At 44.8% G+C, this 19331-nt stretch overlaps 1 protein-coding gene across 1 annotated transcript in view; it reads left to right on the top strand.

Moving 5' to 3' along the window:
* The window catches only part of shank2b (SH3 and multiple ankyrin repeat domains 2b), a 562868-nt gene that overhangs the window by 236054 nt on the left and 307483 nt on the right, over positions 1–19331 (top strand). Inside the window, exon 8 of the mRNA XM_062036576.1 lies at positions 4574–4655. Within this exon, the coding sequence (XP_061892560.1) occupies positions 4574–4655 (82 nt within the window). The remainder of the gene's footprint in view (positions 1–4573; positions 4656–19331) is intronic.

The raw sequence follows: 19331 nt of genomic DNA, 5'->3' as shown, positions 1-19331 counted from the left end.
AGTCTCTGACTGGTTGGCCACCCCTGATTTAGATTATACGAAATTCTTGAAATTGCCACAACTGTGCTAGTGCTGAGACCTACTAGCGCTGAATTATTTTTTACTTTTGTAAGCACTGCTGTGCGTGCTTGGTCATGACATGCCTGCATACAGATTAGGTTGCATTCACATAGAAATATTTTTTTTGTGACATGAACGGTCACATAAAAAGATTGCATTTGACAAAAAAATCTGAATTACCAATCCGACTATGCAGTGTAAATTTAGCCCATGGGGATGTTTCTCCCCTTTACTCGAGCTGTCTTTCTAACTGATGAATAATGCTCAAATGAGAGGTGACCTGGATGAATGAGAATAGTCATAGGCACGTTGCAGAGCTAAGCGATCCGTTTTCGGGTCTTGATCAGATTGAATTTAATGGGAACAAGACTGCTGGTGGAACTGCAGTAGTTTAGGAATGTCTAATGGGAAAGTGGGGAGGAATGACACGATGTGGGAGCAGTAGATTGAAGGGGTGTTAATGGTGTAGTGGCAAATAAGTTGTTGTATATGGTGGTGATATTCATTGGAATAAATGGAAGAATACAAGTAACATTACATGTATCAATAGTAGGTTGTTTGGGTGTTTTTGATGGGTTTCTGAAATGTCAGAAACATTTTGTTGTTGGTGGTCAGTGTAAGTACAAGGATGGACTGCCAAACTGTGTTTAAAAAAAAAAAAAATTAAGTTGTTTAAGTTTACGTGTATATCAGGGGCTTTGTGTGTTTAAAAGATGGTTTTGAGTGATAATTGAGCCAATTAGTCAAGAAAAGAAGACAGAGAGATGTTGTAATACTGAAGTGACAGTTTATATGAGAATGGAAATATCAATATACTGTACATAGTGATCACCAGGTGGTCATAGAGACATAAAGGCCCTGAGAAAGTTTATGCAATGCAAGTTCAGTGTTGCAGACCATTAGTCTTGACTGATAATTTTCATAATTCATTACATTTTCCTCATATTCAACAATCAGTTGAATCTATGGCTTTGTTGCTGGGGGAAATATAAGATTGTGATATGTACAGTATTACTGTATACTGAATCGTCACGAGGTGTCAATGTCACATGGATGTAGCTCTAGCACTTTTACGGTGAATATTCCAAAGTTTAAAAAAAAGTAATTTATTGAAGTGAACAAAACAGATCACATTTGTGATAAACAAGCATAATAGAGATTGGATATTTTAGTGAGGTCCTTGGCTGTGGCGCAGCGCAGAGAAGACATCTAATTGTACTGCTGATTGGAGTTGGTCACCACTATCTCTTTGGTCTTGCTAATGTTGAGCTCCAGGCATTATTTGTCACACCAGTCCACAAAGTCCTGGAGGGCCAGTCTATTTGACTGTGACATCAGGGACAGAAGGATTGTATCATTAGCATTGACCTGTGAGTGAGGAAATCCAGATGATGTTTCTGGTCAGTTACTCAAAGACATCCAGATGCAATAAAAACAACAGTTTCCTTGTTGCTATTGTCACAAAACAGAGAAGCAGCTTCCAGAAGTAAATGCTGACTGTAAGTGTTCAGGTCAAAATGATAAATAGTCAAGGGGTTTGTACCAGGTTTCAGTTTTGACGAGGAATCGTCAATGATGAAATTGTTCATCATCAAATTGTTCTTATTACAAATTGCTTTTGGATCTGTTAAGCTGACTATCCAGTGCACTTGGACACAATTAAAAGCCTAACTGGAATCAAAATGTTTCTGGTAAACACACAATTCAGGATATTCTGACCCAGTCAAACATGTTCCCGATTAAAATGTAATTCTGATCAAGACGGCAGTTTATGCCGATTGTTTTTCAGATTGGAGCCTAACCCTAAATAAGATCTGTTTCTTCCTACTCCTTTTCAGACATGTTGTAATGGAAACTTGAAACATGTGAAGATTTATATTGTAATTGTATGCATGTTTGAAATAAACTAACACCATGACCATAACAATAAATGAAAATGACCTCAAAAACTTTGGCATCGATAAATTGCCATGTCCGTGTGTGTTTGTTTTCTGTCTGTCGCTTCCAATCAGGGTGTAAGAGGGTTACTCTGTGCATCGCTCTCAGCACCTGATCAAGTTTATTCAACAGGAGAATTAAATAAACGGAGTGAACCCTCCTGTCAGCCATCCACAATCTTCGTTTCGGTGGGTGGAGGCGGGAACGCTAGCTTACGAGCACAGGATGCACATCAGACAGAATCTACAAAGTTGCTACTTGCAAATAAGAAGTGCAACAAAGTAACACAAATTAGGAGGAAAAAGGTGATTACAAAGCCAATTCTTCCTGCGTGGGAATTTTCCGGCTTCAAACCAGACTCCTGCACATACTCGGAGACAAATATAACACACTTACATACAAACACACATAGGTACTTATCCACATACATAGGTCCCTACGCTCCCACATACGTACACAAATACAGTACATACATATACACACAGTACATATATCCACAGACACATTCACTGTACGAACATACATATACACATACTGTACATATACAAGCACATATGCATACATACGGTCATGCATATAGTCACGTTTCATCAAATATATATTAATTTTGTTCCGATAGGGGAAACTGGGTAAAACACAGCACACTGATGAAGCTTAACATTCTTCTTGCTTCTCTTTCTTCCCCTCCATTTATCTGCTTTCTTTTGTAATTCAAGTTTTCATTAAATATATATAATGTTGCATTTGAAGCAATTATATTGTTGATAATACAGGTCATTATTATTATATTTCATTATCAATAGTGCTATTTCAATTGGTATTTGTATTGCTCCATTAGTAGTGCAATAATGTTCATTGTCATTGTCATGTTATTAATATTTACTTCACTAACTGCTTCTTTGCTGTCATTTTTTTGTATCATATTTGTACATATCTAACTTGCTGATGTTGTTCTGTAGTTGTTGTCGTTGAATTTGGTGTTGTTTTCTCTCTGTCTTATTTCCAAGTTGTACCTGCAATTGTCCCCAATATCTTCCTTTTTTTCTTCTTTCTATTTCCTTCTGCTCCGGTCCGGCTGTGCCAAACATTAAAGAAATCCATTTGATAAAGTAAAATACAATTAAGGCAACAAGATAAGTATCCCACACTTCTATTTTGTAAAGCAAATCTGTACAGCAGATATGGGCATCTGCAACAACAATATATTTTTCCTGAGTTATAATCACGTGACAAGACAAAAAAAATTAATGGGTTACTTATGGTAAATGGGTTGTACTTGTATAGCGCTTTTCTACCTTTATAAGGAACTCTAAGCGCTTTGACAGTATTTCCACCATCACCCATTCACACACACACATTCACAAACTGATGGCGGGAGCTGCAATGCACGGCTCTAACCAGGCCCATCAGGAGCAAGGGTGAAGTGTCTTGCTCAAGGACACAACGTGACTAGGATGGTAGAAGGTGGGGATTGAACCAGTAACCCTCAGATTGCTGGCAAGGCCACTCTCCCAACTTATGTGGGCAGCACGGTGGAACCGGTGTTAGTGCATTTGCCCCACTATACGAAGGTCCTTTGTTCGATCCACGGACTCAGGGTCTTTCTGTGTGGAGTTTGCATGTTCTCCCCGTGGCTGCGTGGGTTCCCTCCGGGTACCCCGGCTTCCTCCCACCGCCAAAAACATGCACCTTGGGATAAGTTTATTGGCAACACTAAAAATTGGCCCTAGTGTGTGAATGTGAGTGTGAATGTTGTCTGTCTATCTGTGTTGGCCCTGCGATAAGGTAGTGGCTTGTCCGGGGTGTACCCTACCTACCGCCCGATTGCAGCTAAGATAGGCTCCAGCCTGCCTCCCCTACGACCTTAAAAGGGACAAGCGGTAGAGAATGAATGGATGGATGGGTTACTTATGTTAAGATAACGGACCAGTTTATCACGTGCAGTGTTTGGCCATACGATAACCAAGGCAAACTAGGTGTCAGCCAAACAATGTAAGCACATACCAGCATTACCGCCCGATTCCCCCACAGGTCATGAAGATGCAATAATAGAGGCCATCCTAAAGTTTGCAAACTATTGCAAACTTTTGGTCAAAAACCGAATAATACAAATAGTGTGATGCACAAATAATTTACAATATTTCCATGTTGTTGAGAAATGTAAGTATGAAGGGTGTCGTGTGCGCAAGGAAGACATTTGGATTCCAAAAGTGGTCATGGTTTGAAGCTTAAAATGCATATTTTCCCTTTTTTTTATCTATTTTAATACTGTTTGTCACAAATCATAAATGTATTTAGATTTAGATTTTGGGGCTATTAAGAAGACATGATAAGGAAATTATGTTTAGAATTTAGTGCAAAAAAAGTAACAACAAAGGAAAATACTGTGGGCCATGTGCAGGTTTTTTCTGGCAAGTATGGGGACATTATTTTTGGACAATAAAAGTACAGTGCAGAGGACATGTTAAAGCTAAGCACAAAGCTGTATATATGTTAAATCGGAAATGTAAAGTGTTATGTCATGGGTTTCTATGTATTAACGTTGACTTTATACTTTACTGTCTTGATGTGCCAGATTCCAGAGCGGACCGTGCTGACAGAAGAAAGCTCTTCAGACACTACACTGTGGGTTCCTACGACAGCTTTGACGCCTCAAGGTAGGACCTTACAATCTTTTCAATGTATAAAGCTACCTTTTATCTGAAATATGTATATATATATATATGTGTGTATATATATGTGTGTGTATATATATATATATATATATATATATATATATATATATATATCCCAACTTTTGTTGACAAAGATTTACGCTCGCACTTGCTAGAATCAAGCAGGTTGTTCAGGTGCTAGAAGTGAACCACTCTACGCTATGCTCTTGCATCGTAAACATCTAGCTAAATCTATTATTTTCATGGATCATATTTGGAACTGAGAATCTTGTAAGGTGACTGCTGATTGGGTGCAAAGTTGCAAACTCACATTAAAGAAAGGACGACAGTCGTTACTTGGGAGACGAGAGGTACTTCTGTGTACAAATCTCCTGAATGCAGCACTGTCATCAAGTGTGCAAGAAGAATCATGCGCTCACTTCCAGCCTTCACAATAAAATATGTTACTTTCTATCTGACGCCGCTAACAAAATAAGAGTCTGAGAAGAGTACCGTATTTTTCGGACTATAAGTCGCTCCGGAGTATACGTCGCACCGGCCGAAAATGCACAATAAAGAAGAATATATATATATATATACTGTACGTCGCACTGGAGTATAAGTCGCATTTTTGGGGGAAATGTATTTGATAAAATCCAAAACCAAGAATAGACATTTGAAAGGCAATTTAAAATAAATAAAGAATAGTGAACAACAGGCTGAATAAGTGTATGCCATATGACGCACAAATAACCAACTGAGAACGTGCCTGGTATGTTAACGCAACACATCATGGCAAGAGTCATTCAAATAACTATAACATATAGAACATGCTATACGTTTACCAAACAATCTGTCACTCTCGATTGCTAAATTCGATGAATTCTTCCTCCCCGGTGTCGCCTGTGGTATGCGCCGTTTCCTTTCTTTCTGCTGCTTGATTGCCGTTCTCTGCTGCATATTTCACTACGTCCAGCTTGTAATCTGCAGTATATGATTTATTTTCGGTGCCATTTTAGTTCAGTCCTTCTCAGTTTTTATAAGTTACCGCCAATGTTGATGTGATCCATTTTAATAGCTACGGCAGTAGCATATAGCATATAGCAGTTAGCATCCCATAACCCACAATGCACTTCTGCCATGACCCTCCCCCGCCAAATTCTTATTGGTTGACGTGTGAGTGACGATTGCTGACGTGTGTGTGACGATTGCTGCCATTTGCTTTGTCTCTTACGCGAATGAGATAAATAATATTATTTGACATTTACGGTAATGTGTTAATAATTTCACACATAAATCGGAGTATATGTCGCACCCACGGCCAAACCATGAAAAAAACTGTGATTTATAATCCGAAAAATACGGTAGCTTATATAGCTACTGTTATTATTTTGCACTTGAAAAAAAATACCTTAGTACAATTTGCAGTGATGGGAAGTTGCAATACAATTACAAACAATTCCAATTGCAATTTCTTTATTATTTCAAAATTACACTTTTGAGAGTTTCGAGAAAGTTTATACTGTGTAAAATAGTTTATGGTGAAGAGAAAAAATTAATGTAAGTGCAGATCGGATGAAATTGAATCGTGATCAATCGATTTAGAACCTTAGGATTTGAAATCTAATACATTTTGGAAATTGGCCATAGAGGTGTGAACAATGGTTGATTCTCCGATGCATCACGATTAGAACGTGGGCGATGGTGAATAGATGGACTAATGTCTAAATATTTATTATTTATATATGTTAAATTAAGAAATACAGACTGTTCTGAAATTGGGTTTCTAGCATGGACAGAAGGAGAGGAGAACATGCTAACTGCTGCTCTAAGCTAGCTTGAATGTGAAGTAGTGAAAATGCAAAATAAGACATAATAATAATAATAATAATAATAATAATGAATTTGTAACGCACTTTACATTTGTTAAAATCTCAAAGTGCTACTGTGGAAGTCTCTATGTGTGGGTTCCCCTGGGACCGACAGAATCCTTGTGAGGCCAAGTCCAGGGTTCAACAAGTCTTTTATTTTTCTGTTTATGTTGTGCAATATTCTGGTCTGTCTCGCTCGCGGCCTCCTGCTCGCTCGTGTGTGTCTGCTCCTCTCTCCCCCCATGGCCTCAGACGCTGCTGATAAAGGAGACAGATAACAAGCCCCAGCTAGGCAATCTACTCACCTGTCAGCTGTGCCTCTAAGCCGGGCCATACACACTCCCTTCCCGCAGGAGGTGCGCCGACCACGCCCCCCTCCACATACCTCCACCGCCAGACTCAGGCCGGGAAGCCGTCCGCCCCCCTTCCGTATGAGAGTGGGAGAGGAAGTCGGCCACAGCTATCTGCGCCCCCGGTCTGTGGATCACTCGGAAGTTGTAGGGTTGTAAAGCGAGATACCAACGGGTGATCCGCGCGTTGGCATCCTTCATGCGGTGGAGCCACTGGAGGGGTTTGTGGTCCGAGCAAAGGCTGAAAGAGTGCCCCAGCAGGTAATACCCTGAGGGCCCCGACCGCCCACCGGATGGCGAGGCAATCCCTCTCCACCGTGCTGTACCTCACCTCCCGGTCCGAGAGCTTCCAGCTGATGTACAGTACGGGGCGGTCGACGCCCCCCACCAGCTGGGACAAAACAGCTCCCCGCCCTCTGCCCGACGCGTCCGCCTGCAAACAGAAGGGGATGGAAAAGTTAGGCATGTGCAAGACCAGCTCCTCGCAGAGGGCCGTTTTCACCCTCTCAAACGCCTGCTAGCACTGCTCCGTCCACTGGACCAGACCTGGAGCACCCTTTCGGGTTAGGTCAGTTAGTGGGCTGGTCAGGTCCGCAAACCGGGGGATTAACCTCCGGTAGTAACCCGCCAGTCCCAAAAACTGCCTCACCTCTTTTTTCGTCTTGGGAGTCGGGCAGGCCGCAATTGCTGCTGTTTTATCTACTACCTGCGGGCGTACCTGCCCTCCTCCCAAGTGGTACCCCAAATACTGTACCTCCCTCCGGCCAACCGCACACTTGGCCGGGTTGGCGGTGATCCCCGCCTGCCTCAGGGACTCGATCACCGCACCCATCCGCCGCATGTGTTCTTCCCAGCCGCCTCCCTGGATGATGATATCATCCAGATAGGCGGCCGCATAGGCAGCGTGAGGGCGCAGCACCCGGTCCATGAGGCGCTGGAATGTGGCGGGCGCACCGAACAAGCCGAACGGAAGTGTCACGGATTGGTACAATCCTTCCGGAGTGGAGAATGCTGTTTTTTCCTTGGACAAGGGAATCTGCCAGTAGCCCTTGGTCAAATCCAGGCTCGTGAAATAACGAGCAGTGCCTAGCCGATCCAGGAGTGCTGGTCTCAATGTGATGAGGTTTGCGCGGCCGTGCCCTGGTCAGTCAGAATCTCTTTCGGGATTCCGACTCAGAGATGACCTGGAACAGTGCTTGCACCAGCGGCGCACGTCTGCCCGGATGCCCGGCCAATAGAACCAGACCATTACCCGGTTGAGTGTCTTATCATAAAGTGCGCCGCCTGGAAAACCATTTACCGTCGGCGCTTCGGCACCAACAACTGGGTGATTTCCTCTCCTGTTTGAGTGTCACGACTCACTCTGTACAATCTGTCCCTGATTAACGTAAAGTGAGGGAATACCCGCGCTATTCTTGGGCGCACCAGCTGACCATCAATTGATATCACTTGGTCCCAGGCCGAGCGCAGAGTGTCATCTCGAGACTGCTCAGGGTGGAAGTCTTCCATGGGGTGCCATTGAGGGGACGGGGGGGCTTCCCCCTCGGCAGCGTCGGATGACCTCGCGTCGCCGCTGAGAGCAGCGCAGATATCCCATTTCCCTACCGGTCGTGAACGCACCCCTGCACACTGTTTCAGTAAGTCATAAAACCCCGCCCAATTAGTTCCCAGGATTAAGGGGTGCATGAGGTGCGCACTTATAGCAACCTCAACACTATATTTTCTTTTGTTACACTGAATTCCCACCGGCACCACGGGGTACTCGTGCACATCCCCATGAACACATTTAATTTCCACCCGTGCTGCCTGCCTTAAAGCCCCGGGTCGAACCAGGTTCTGGTGGATCATGGACTGCTCACAGCCTGAATACACCATCGCCCGGTGTGTACTCCCTGGTACCCTTACCGGGACACAGTACGTCTTTCCGGGCTGGGGGAGGGCGCCGGAGGGCCGACAACCCGGATCACCTGTCCCACCTCCATGAGCGGGCACTCCCGCCGCACGTGACCGGGCTGCCCGCACCTACTGCATACCTGCCCAGGTGTTCGAGGGGCCGTCTGTGCGGGAAGCCCCATATCAGCAGTGACCGGAACCTGGAAGACAGGAGAAAAAGAGGGGTTATTTCTCCGGGGCCGGAGCGCCGCCTCCTCCCGCTGCGCGTGCGGTGTGCGCTCGGCTGGCCCTGGGCGCTCGGCTGCCTCCACGGTCCTCTCCTCCCTCCGTGCCTCGCGATGCACCGCCAGGTGGTCTTCCGCCAGTGTCACTGCTGCTACCAGGTCACGTGGGCGGTGGTAAAAGACACAGGCTGATGTCCGCGCCGGGATGGCCTCCAGGAACTGCTCGAGGACGACCAGTTCCACCACCCGGCTGTCGCTGTCCCGCGGCTGCAGCCAACATGTCGCCGCGTCCCGGAGCTTCTGCCTGAGCACGAACTGGTGGTCCTCCGGCCCCAGACGCAGCGCCCGGGTGTCGGTGGTCCTCGGCGGTGCAGCCGGTCCGGTCCAGCACCGCCCTCCTCAGGTCCAGGAAGCGCACGTGGGATGCCGCCGGCAGGCTAAGCGACACTCACTGCGCCTCCCCCGCCATCAGCAGCAGCAGACGTGCCCCCCCACTCCTTCTCCGGCCATCCGCACGCCGCCGCTGTGGCCTCAAATATGTCCAAGAAGGCCTGTGGGTCCTCGTTCTCCGCCATGCGCTGCACGGAGACGGCTGTTGCTGTTGGCGGTGCCACTCCGTCCCGGCCCGCTAGCGCCTGCAGAATTTGGCTCTGCTGGGCCACCTGTTGGCGGACTGCCTTGAGCTTCTGCTGGCTTGCCGCTGCCACGTCCGCAAGCACTTGCCCTAGTGCCGTTAATGGGTTGGGTGCTGACATCTCCAGTCCTCAGTGCCTTGGGCGCCAGATGTGGAAGTCTCTATGTGTGGGTTCCCCTGGGACTGACAGAATCCTCGTGAGCCCAAGTCCAGGGTTCAACAAGTCTTTTATTTTTCTACTCATGTTGTGCAATGTTCTGGTCTGTCTCGCTCGCTGCCTCCTGCTCGCTCGTGTGTGTGTGCTCATCTCTCCCCCTCATGGCCTCGGACGCTACTGATAAAGGAGACAGGTGATTAGATAACCAGCCCCAGCTGGGCAATATACTCACCTGTCAGCTGGGCTTTGAAGCCGGGCCATACACACTCCCTTCCCGCAGGAGGCGCGCCGACCACGCCCCCCCCCTCCACAGCTACAAAATATTTAAAAAAATAGAAAATTAAAATAGGAATAAAAACATGAAAAACTCTAGATAAAACATAGAAACATAGATAAAATAGAAATAAAAACATGAAAGCACTGGATAAAACAGATAGGCAAGCAGTGCATTTAAAAAAAACAAGAAGGCAGAGAAATTACATAAAACCTGTGCTAAAAAGGTGGGTTTTTAGTCCCTTCTTAAAACGGTTGACCGACTGTGGCGCTATAAGATGGTCGGGGAGAGCATTCCAGAGTTCGGGTGCGGTCGAGCAGAAAGCCCGGCCGCCCATTGTTTTTAGGTTTGTCCTGATGGGTTTGAGGAGGTTGGTGTTTGAGGAGCGGAGGTTTCAGATGGGAGGTTGAGGGGAAACTTCGTCCTTGAGGTAGGAGGGGGTGTTTTCGTAGATGTATTGATGTGTTAGCAGGTTAATCTTGAATGGAGTGGTGATTTGAGGATAGGTGTGATATGATCACGCTTGTGCACTCTCATCAGGATCTTCGCTGCGCTGTTTTGGATGTACTGGAGCTTTTTGATGCTCTTTTTGGGGACCCTGACGAGAAGTGCGTTGCAGTAATCAAGTAATCATGCCTTGTACATTTGAACAGAAGTCTAACTCAAACTATGTTTTAGCAAAGAGTAACCAGCTCAGAACAGCAAATTAGGAAGTAGATTAATACTGTAAATTAGAAAAGACAATAATAGCCAAACAGTGCACTCGCAGCCCGGGAACACTGGTAAATCCACCTAAGTGATTTAGAGTCTTTAGTTTACATAATATTTTGGGACCGTGTGTACCTGAGGAAAAGGCCAGGAGTGATTATTTTCACAAAAGATAACTTTTGGTGACCTGCTGCTATGGAAATATTAAAGAAGTACCATCATAAATTAAAACGGTGTTGAAGAGCAGGAAAATGTACAGTCACACTGTTGCTAGGGAATTCTGTGGATAATAAAATGTTAAATATTCAGAATTAAAATTAATTTGTTTTGCATTTCCACATGTTGAGGAGCATTTTATATGCTTATAATGTTCCCTTCAATCTAAACACAATTCACATTTTATGCGTATCCGGAAAAAAATCCCGCCAATTTTTTTTTTTTTCTAAAAAAGAGAAGTGCAATTAGTTTAACAGACCAAACATGCCGATAAGAGCTGCAGACAAGACTTGTTTATTTATTTGGTGTATGTCATTTTGCCATGCAAAAACTACAACTATGTCGACTGCTTGACGCGATACGCAGTTAGAGCCTGATTTACTAAAGGTTTGCCGTATTAAAACACGTGCGAACCTGATAGCACATGCAAAGCTGATCTACTAAATGTGTGGAAAGTGAATTGCGTCTAATATGTGAGCAGAATAAGGCATGCAATCATTTGTGTCCCTGTCTTCGTTAATATGCAAAATACAGTATATGCTGATGTGCACAATACTGGGAGGAGAAAATGCAAATTTAACTATTTAACACATCCAATGTGATTATCAATAAATACCGTTTTGCAAGCACTATTTAGCGTTTTTTTTAGCACGTGTCAAAACGAGGTGAAAACTGACAATTCTTCACACAGACGATGGACAGAGAATCCTCCTTTCTCTGTGTATGTGTGTCAACACTTTGGTGGTGGGTTGGAAATAAAAATATTTGATGTACTGCTATTTAGAAAATTCATTTTATAATTTTATAGCTGCTGGATGACTTATGGGGCTGATTAAAATTAATTAAACTAATGCATTTTGGTGTCTGCTGCCGTTTTTTAATGTTGTCCATCTATCCATTTTCTACCCTTTGTCCCTTTTGGGTTAGCGGGGGTTGAAATATATTACTAAAATATACCTCCAACATGAAAATATGTCTTTCATAACGCATTTTCTTGCGATTTAGTCAAGAGAATGTGAAATTGTTGTTGAATGTTGTGTTGTAGACAACACAACATTCAGAAACATTGCCATTCAGAAAAGCTGTTACAGACAAGATACGTGCTGCTGGCTCAACACATCGCACACAGGCATAACAACATTAATGTGCAGAAATCCATGGTAAAAGCCCCACACGCACGCAATCCTGATTCAAATAAGGCGGTCAGCGCAACTTTTCAATTGCAGACGCAGTGTTAGTAGGTCACATGCAACACGCCCACTAATAGTACACACTATTTATTTTTTGCACACGCTGGTTAGCGAGTGATATTTGGATATTTGAGGCCATGTCCACACAAACACGGATACTTAATAAACGCATACTCTCTGCGTTTAGGCCTCTTGTCCACACACAGACACATACTTTTATCTTTAAAACCCAGACTTTTGCAAAGCTGGCCAAAGTGTAAAGTTCCAAAACTCTCTGCTTTGCGTATGCTTGTACACGGCACAAACAGAGACTTGTGATGACGTCACGGTTGTGTGTTGTCATTTTCAAAGCTCAACAACATTGCTTTTCTGGCTTTAAACACACTATTAGAGAACTTACTGTATGTTTGAACGTAAACATGCTGCTATTTTCACTCAACAGTAATAAAAAAAGACATATCGGGGCGGCAGAGCTCGGTTGGTAGAGAGGCCGTGCCAGTAACTTGAGGGTTCCAGGTTTGATTCCCGCTTTCGCCATCCTAGTCACTGCCGTTGTGTCCTTGGGCAAGACACTTTACCCACCTGCAGTGCCACCCACACTGGTTTAAATGTAACTTAGATATTGGGTTTAACTATGTAAAGCGCTTTGAGTCACTAGAGAAAAGCGCTATATAAATATAATTCACTTTCACTTTCACATCAAAATGGGCTTTGCGACACTCCCGCCAGGGCTAATGACAGTCAGCTGTTATGGATACGATCGCTGTCAAATCTACTTTGACAAGCAAGACTTTTTGCTCCGTGTAATAAGAAAGGTGCAACATTATCTTATATTTGTAAGATAGTGTTTTAGTCCTTAGTCCTACGTGTGTTAGTGCGCGGCCGTGCATGTGCGTAAAAAGCAACCAAGCAACTAAAAAAAACATGATATGGCCTCCTCCTTGTAGTGAGTACTGATGTTAAAGACAATATACACTTCATTGCATATGTAAAATAAATACATGTGCAATGAACACTATATAAAGATACAAAATGTTCCCAGGGCTCTGTGCACATGCAGGCTGGTTTTAAAGATAATGTACATGTCATTGTACGTCTTGTACATCAAAATAAACATTATAGAGGTGTAGTGCCACCAAGTCAACTCTTGCTGCTTTTTTCAGTCTTCTTATTGAAGAAAATGTGCATGACAGCAAGTGTATGCATTTGTGTGTGGGCATTAGAGATGCGCGGATAGGCAATTATTTCATCCGCAACCGCATCACAAAAGTCGTCATCCACCCGCCATCCACCCGAACTAACATTTTATCAAAACCACAACCGCCCGCCACCCGCCACCCACTCGTTGTTGTATATCTAATATAGACGATGCAAGGCATTCCTGTTAAAGAAAGGAGACTGATCCAATGCAGCAGAGACATTCAATGCGTGCCAAAAAATACATAGTTAAATGTTGTTACCCACATACGAAAAACGAGCAGCACTCTTTGAAACAGGCAATTATTCATCAGGCACTGCTGCAGCTGTCACGCCAAATTTCTTCCCCCTACAAAAACTTCCCCCCCCCCCCATTTACTTCCGTGGTCATTGACAGCGATCGATAGCACTTCGGCTTTGACTGCCCGTCGCTGGAAGGATACCTTATCTTTGACAGCTGCTGGAATCTGAAGAAATCGATTATTGTTTGTTTTTGTACAGGCGCGAAACAGGACAGTCGCGTGCGGGTTAAGGACCCCCGGCAACTTTGTGACTTTATTGGACACAGCTGTGACGCCAAATTTCTTCCTCCTACAAAAACCTCCCCCCCCCCCCATTTACTTCCGTGGTCATGTTTCCTCTTACGTCATTGACAGCGATTGATAGCACTTTGGCTTTGACTGCCCGTCGCTGGAAGGATACTTTGTCTTTGACAGCTGCTGGAATCTGAAGAAATCGATTATTGTTTTTTTTTTGTACAGGCGCGAAACAGGATAGTCGCGTGCTGGTTAAGGACCCCCGGCAACTTTGTGATTTTATTGGACGCAGCCCCGGAAGTAAATGGGGGGGAAGGTTTTTGTAGGGGGAAGAAATTTGGCGTAACACAGTCCCGGAAGTAAATGGGGGGGGGGGAGGCTTTTGTAGGGGGGAATAAATTTGGCGTGACAGCTGCAGCAGTGCCTGTTTCAAAGAGTGCTGCTCGTTTTTCGTATGTGGGTAACAACATTTAACTATGTATTTTTTTTTTCTGAATTGGTTCAACCGCCACCTGCCCTAATCTATTTAAAATCTATTGTTTTCGTCATGCATCCGCCTGACCCGCGGATTTTCCGCGGAGTCCGCGGTTGTGTCCGCAAACCGCGCATCTCTAGTGGGCATATACAGTTTTGAAACTACGCTTGTGTGGATGGATATCATTTTATATGTTACGTACGACAGGGGAAGGAGACGACACAACGACGAGGATCAGTTCAATAGGTTTATTAAACTCGATGTTGATGAAGTGGTGAGTGTGTATTAGGGGTGTGAGAAAAAATCGATTCAAATTCGAATCGCGATTCTCACGTTGTGCGATTCAGAATCGATTCTCATTTTTAAAAAATCTATTTTTTTAAATTTATTTTTTATTTTAATTTTAATTTTATTTATTTATTTATAATTTTTTTAATTTATCAATCCAACAAAACAATACACAGCAATAACATAACAATGCAATCCAATTACAAAACCAAACCCGACCCAGCAACACTCAGGACTGCAATAAACAGAGCAATTGAGAGGAGACACAAACACAACAGATCAAACCAAAAGTAGTGAAATAAAAATGAATATTATCAACAACAGTATCAATATTAGTTACAATTTCAACATAGCAGTGATTAAAAATCTCTCATTGACATTATCATTTAAAAAAATCGTTTTTGAATCGAGAATCGTGTTGAATTGAAAAAAACAACTATTTTGAATCGAATCGTGACCCCAAGAATCGATATTGAATGGAATCGTGGGACACCCAAAGATTCATAGCCCTAGTGTGTATGCTACTAAATGTGAGTGGTGCAAGACGATGTGTAGAATTAACAATGCAAATGTTACCAGCGTTTGTTGTAAGTGTGTGTTGGATGAATCCTTCGTCAGACCAAAGGGGCAAGGCGAGAAGGTAGTCCGTGGGCAAGCAAGCGGTCGGGGGCTGGAAAGAAGCAACAAGGTCCGTGTCCAAGCAGGGGTCGAGGATCGAGGGAGGCAGTTCGGAATCCAGAGGGAAGTCGAGGCACACGGCTCGATCGCGGGAAACAGGGGAAACACTGACGACATAAGACATGGGCACAGGGAAGGCACAGAGAGAGAGCAAGTACGCAGGAGGGAAGCCAGAGACGGGATGCTGGCAGAGCGAACAGGGCCGTGTCCCGGCGCGCTTCTAGCGGAGGTGCCGGCAGAGCTTGCAGCAGATGACATGCGGGATTGCGTATGCGCCGTGACAGTAGGCGAGGCTCCCGACGAGCAACGGGGAGCATCGGGGTTGGCACGGTAGAAATCCTCAGGAAGAGAGTGATCGGCAAGGTAGGAGGCTGTCACCCAAGATCTGTCCTCCGGTCCATAACCCGACCAGGTATACGAGGCCCCTATCATGTCGACGGACCCTGAAGATTTCCTTGACCGTCCATACCCTGTCTCTATTTTCCAGGAACCTGGTGGGAGAGGGGTAAGGGGTAGAAGGGGACATAGCGCTCTCCGCTACCGGATTGATCTGAGAGACATGAACTACTGGATGTCGCTTGACCGAGGGTGGGAGAGCCAACTTGACAGATGCAGGATTGATCACTGAAACAATCGGATAAGGTCCAACAAAGCGTGGGGCTAATTTCTTAGAAGGTACCTGGAGGCTGAGTTCTTTAGCAAGCAACATAACACGTTGTCCCGGCTGGTATGACGAAGCAGGGATGCGGCGCCGGTTGGCACTGCAACGCATCCTCTCCGTGGCTCTTTCAAGTGCCGCATGAGTGGCTCTTCACACCCTCTGACAGCACTTAACGTGGGCCTTTGTTGAAGGAACCGTGATCTCCTGTTCCTGCTGGGGAAACATGGGGAGCTGGTACCCCAGTGAGCACTCAAATGGGGACATACCGGTAGCGGAGCTCTTGATGGCGTTGTATGAGTACTCGACCCAGGGAAGGAACTTGCTCCAAGAGGCTCGCTGGCCGTTGGCAACACAGTGCTGCATGGTCTCCAAGCTCTGGTTGGCCCTCTCTGCCTGCCCGTTGCTCTGAGGGTGGTATCCGGAAGTGAGGCTGACCGAGGTCCCGATCCCCTTGCAGAAGGCTCTCCATATCCGGGAAGTCAACTGGGGGCCCCGGTCAGATACGATGTCCATCGGAATGCCGTGTTGCTTGATGACGTGCAGGACAGCCGTCTCCGAGGAGGAAGGAAGCTTACGAAACGGGATGAAGTGAGCTGCCTTGGCACCGAAAAGCTGCTTTGAAATGGCTCCAAGTAACATTCCAGGCTTGTCCTGGAGAAACGGTCGACAATGGTAAATACTGTGATGTTATCTCTTTAAACCGGAAATCCCGTTACGAAGTCCAGAGCTATGTGTGACCATGGACGAGCAGGAATCGGCAGAGGGCACAGGAGACCAGCAGGAGGTCTGACTGAGGGTTTGCTGCGATCACAAGTGGTACAGGCAGCGATGAACTCACGTGTGTCTGCCGCCATGGATGGCCACCAAAAACGTTGTCGTATGAAGGATAGTGTACGTTGAAACCCCGGATGACAGGAGAATAAACTGGCATGCCCCCAATCCAGGACTCTGGATCGAAGCTCGCGGTGGACAAAAAGCTTGCTGCGAGGTCCACCGCCTGGTCCTGGATTGGAGCGAAGCGCGGTCTTGACTAGGTCCTCAACCTTCCATGATACCATTCCCACAATGCGAGCAGGAGGAAGGATGGGTTCGACCACCGACGGGCAGGTGGGTTCTTCCATGAAGTGTCTCGAGAGTGCGTCAGCCTTAGTATTCCTCGACCCCGGTTTGTAAGAAAGAACATAGTCGAATCTACAGAAAAATTGTTGCCATCTTGCCTGGCGATTGTTCAGTCTACTGGCTGAGCAGATGTGTAGAAGGTTGCTGTGGTCTGTCAGGATCTGGAATTGGTGCTTGGCTCCTTCCAACCAGTGCCTCCATTCTGCCAATGCCTCGTGGACCGCCAATAAGAGAGAGACTCCTAGAAAAGAAGACACACAGCATTTGCAGCAGATGACATACGGGATTGCGCATGTGCCGTGGCAAAATTTACGTTTTTGAAATTCTCCATGTTCATGTGCACATGGCCTTAGTAAATCCGGCCCTTCGTCTGTTAGTTAGCCAAGTTCTAGTTCCAGTTTCTATTTGTTCTAGTTATCTTATATTAAACACTGGTAAATATTCAACCTGTTAACCTATGCGACAAGCTGTAAAATATGGTGTATTCCCTAATTCAGTATTAGACAAGTCACAGGTGGAACAAATCCTCAGTGCTGAACTCCTTAGTATTTGCACCTGGCTCGCTGACAATAAACTATCCATACACTTAGGTAAAACGGAATCCATCCTATTTGGGTCCCAAATCAATCTCAAGAAAGTCAGTGACTTCTCTATAAAAGTGGGTGACATTGTTATCACCAGGAAAGATGAGGTCACCTACCTAGGTTCCATTCTAGAGGCTAATCTTTCCTGTGATAAAATGGCATCAAGGTAATCAGAAAGGTCAACCAACGAACGAGATTTCTCTACAGAACCACCTCTCTGGTCAACAAAAGCACCTTGAAGATTCTAGCGGGAACTCTCTCAACCCTTTTTCAATTACGCTTGCACCTCCTGGTACCCTAACACCTCCAAAACCCTCAAATATAGACTCCAAACATCCCAGAACAAGCTAGTCAGGTTACTTTTAGACCTCCACCCCAGATCACACCTCACTCCAACCCACTTCTCCAAAGGGGGCTGGCTCAGGGTGGAGGACAGAGTAAAACAACTTGCACTGAGCCTAGTCTATAAAATCCGCTACACCTCCCTGATACCGATGTCAAACTACTTCCTTAACGTATATGACCGCCATAACCACAACACCAGGGGGAGTTCCACAAACCACGTTAAACCCAGATTCCGATCTAACAAAGGTCTTAACTCATTCTCCTTCTATACCACATCAATATGGAATGCACTCCCAACAGGTGTAATAGAAAGTGCATCTCTATCTTCCTTCAAAACCGCACGAAAACAACACCTCCAAGCAACTTCAACCCTTGACTAACACCCTCCCCCTTCCACATCCCACCTCCCCGGATTGTAAAAAACCAAATGTAAATAATCAAATGTATTTCTAATGTATATACTTGTTCTTATGCTATCTGAATTCACTATGTTCTCTGCTCGCTGTATATATCCTACCAAGTCAGACCTACACAGATTCAATGCCCATTTCTCTGATGATGCAATTGTTGATGACTGAAGTGCTGTTATCAACCAAACCCTCCTCATCCCACCCCCCGGATTGTAAATAAATGAATGTATATACTCTGATGATTAACTTGTGTGATGACTGTATTATTATGATAGTATATATTTGTACCATGAATTAATTAAGTGGACCCCGACTTAAACAAGTTGAAAAACTTACCATTTAGTGGTCAATTGTACAGAATATGTACTGAACTGTGCGGAATATCTACTCAACTGTGCAATCTACTAATAAAAGTTTCAATCAATCAATCAAAGACAAGCTTAAAGGCCTACTGAAATTATTTTTTTTTTTATTTAAACGGGGATCGCAGATCTATTCTATGTGTCATACTTGATCATTTCGCGATATTGCCATATTTTTGCTGAAAGGATTTAGTAGAGAACAACGACAATAAAGATCGCAACTTTTGGTATCTGACAAAAAAAAAGCCTTGCCCCTACCGGAAGTAGCGTGTCGTAGTCAGTTGAACATTTCTGCAAAGTTCCCTATTGTTTACAGTGATGGCGGCCAGAAGTGAGAGCGATTCGGACCGAGAAAGCGACGATTTCCCCATTAATTTGAGCGAGGATGAAAGATTTGTGGATGAGGAAAGTGCAAGTGAAGGACTAGTGGGGAGTGGAAGCGATTCAGATAGTGAAGATGCTGTGAGAGGCGGGTGGGACCTGATATTCAGCTGGGAATGACTACAA

The sequence above is a fragment of the Entelurus aequoreus genome, linkage group LG02 (genome assembly GCF_033978785.1).
Source record: "Entelurus aequoreus isolate RoL-2023_Sb linkage group LG02, RoL_Eaeq_v1.1, whole genome shotgun sequence".
NCBI classification, from domain to species: domain Eukaryota; kingdom Metazoa; phylum Chordata; class Actinopteri; order Syngnathiformes; family Syngnathidae; genus Entelurus; species Entelurus aequoreus.
The sequence above is the reverse complement of the archived record's forward strand: the minus strand, read 5'-3'. Positions and strand labels throughout refer to the sequence as shown.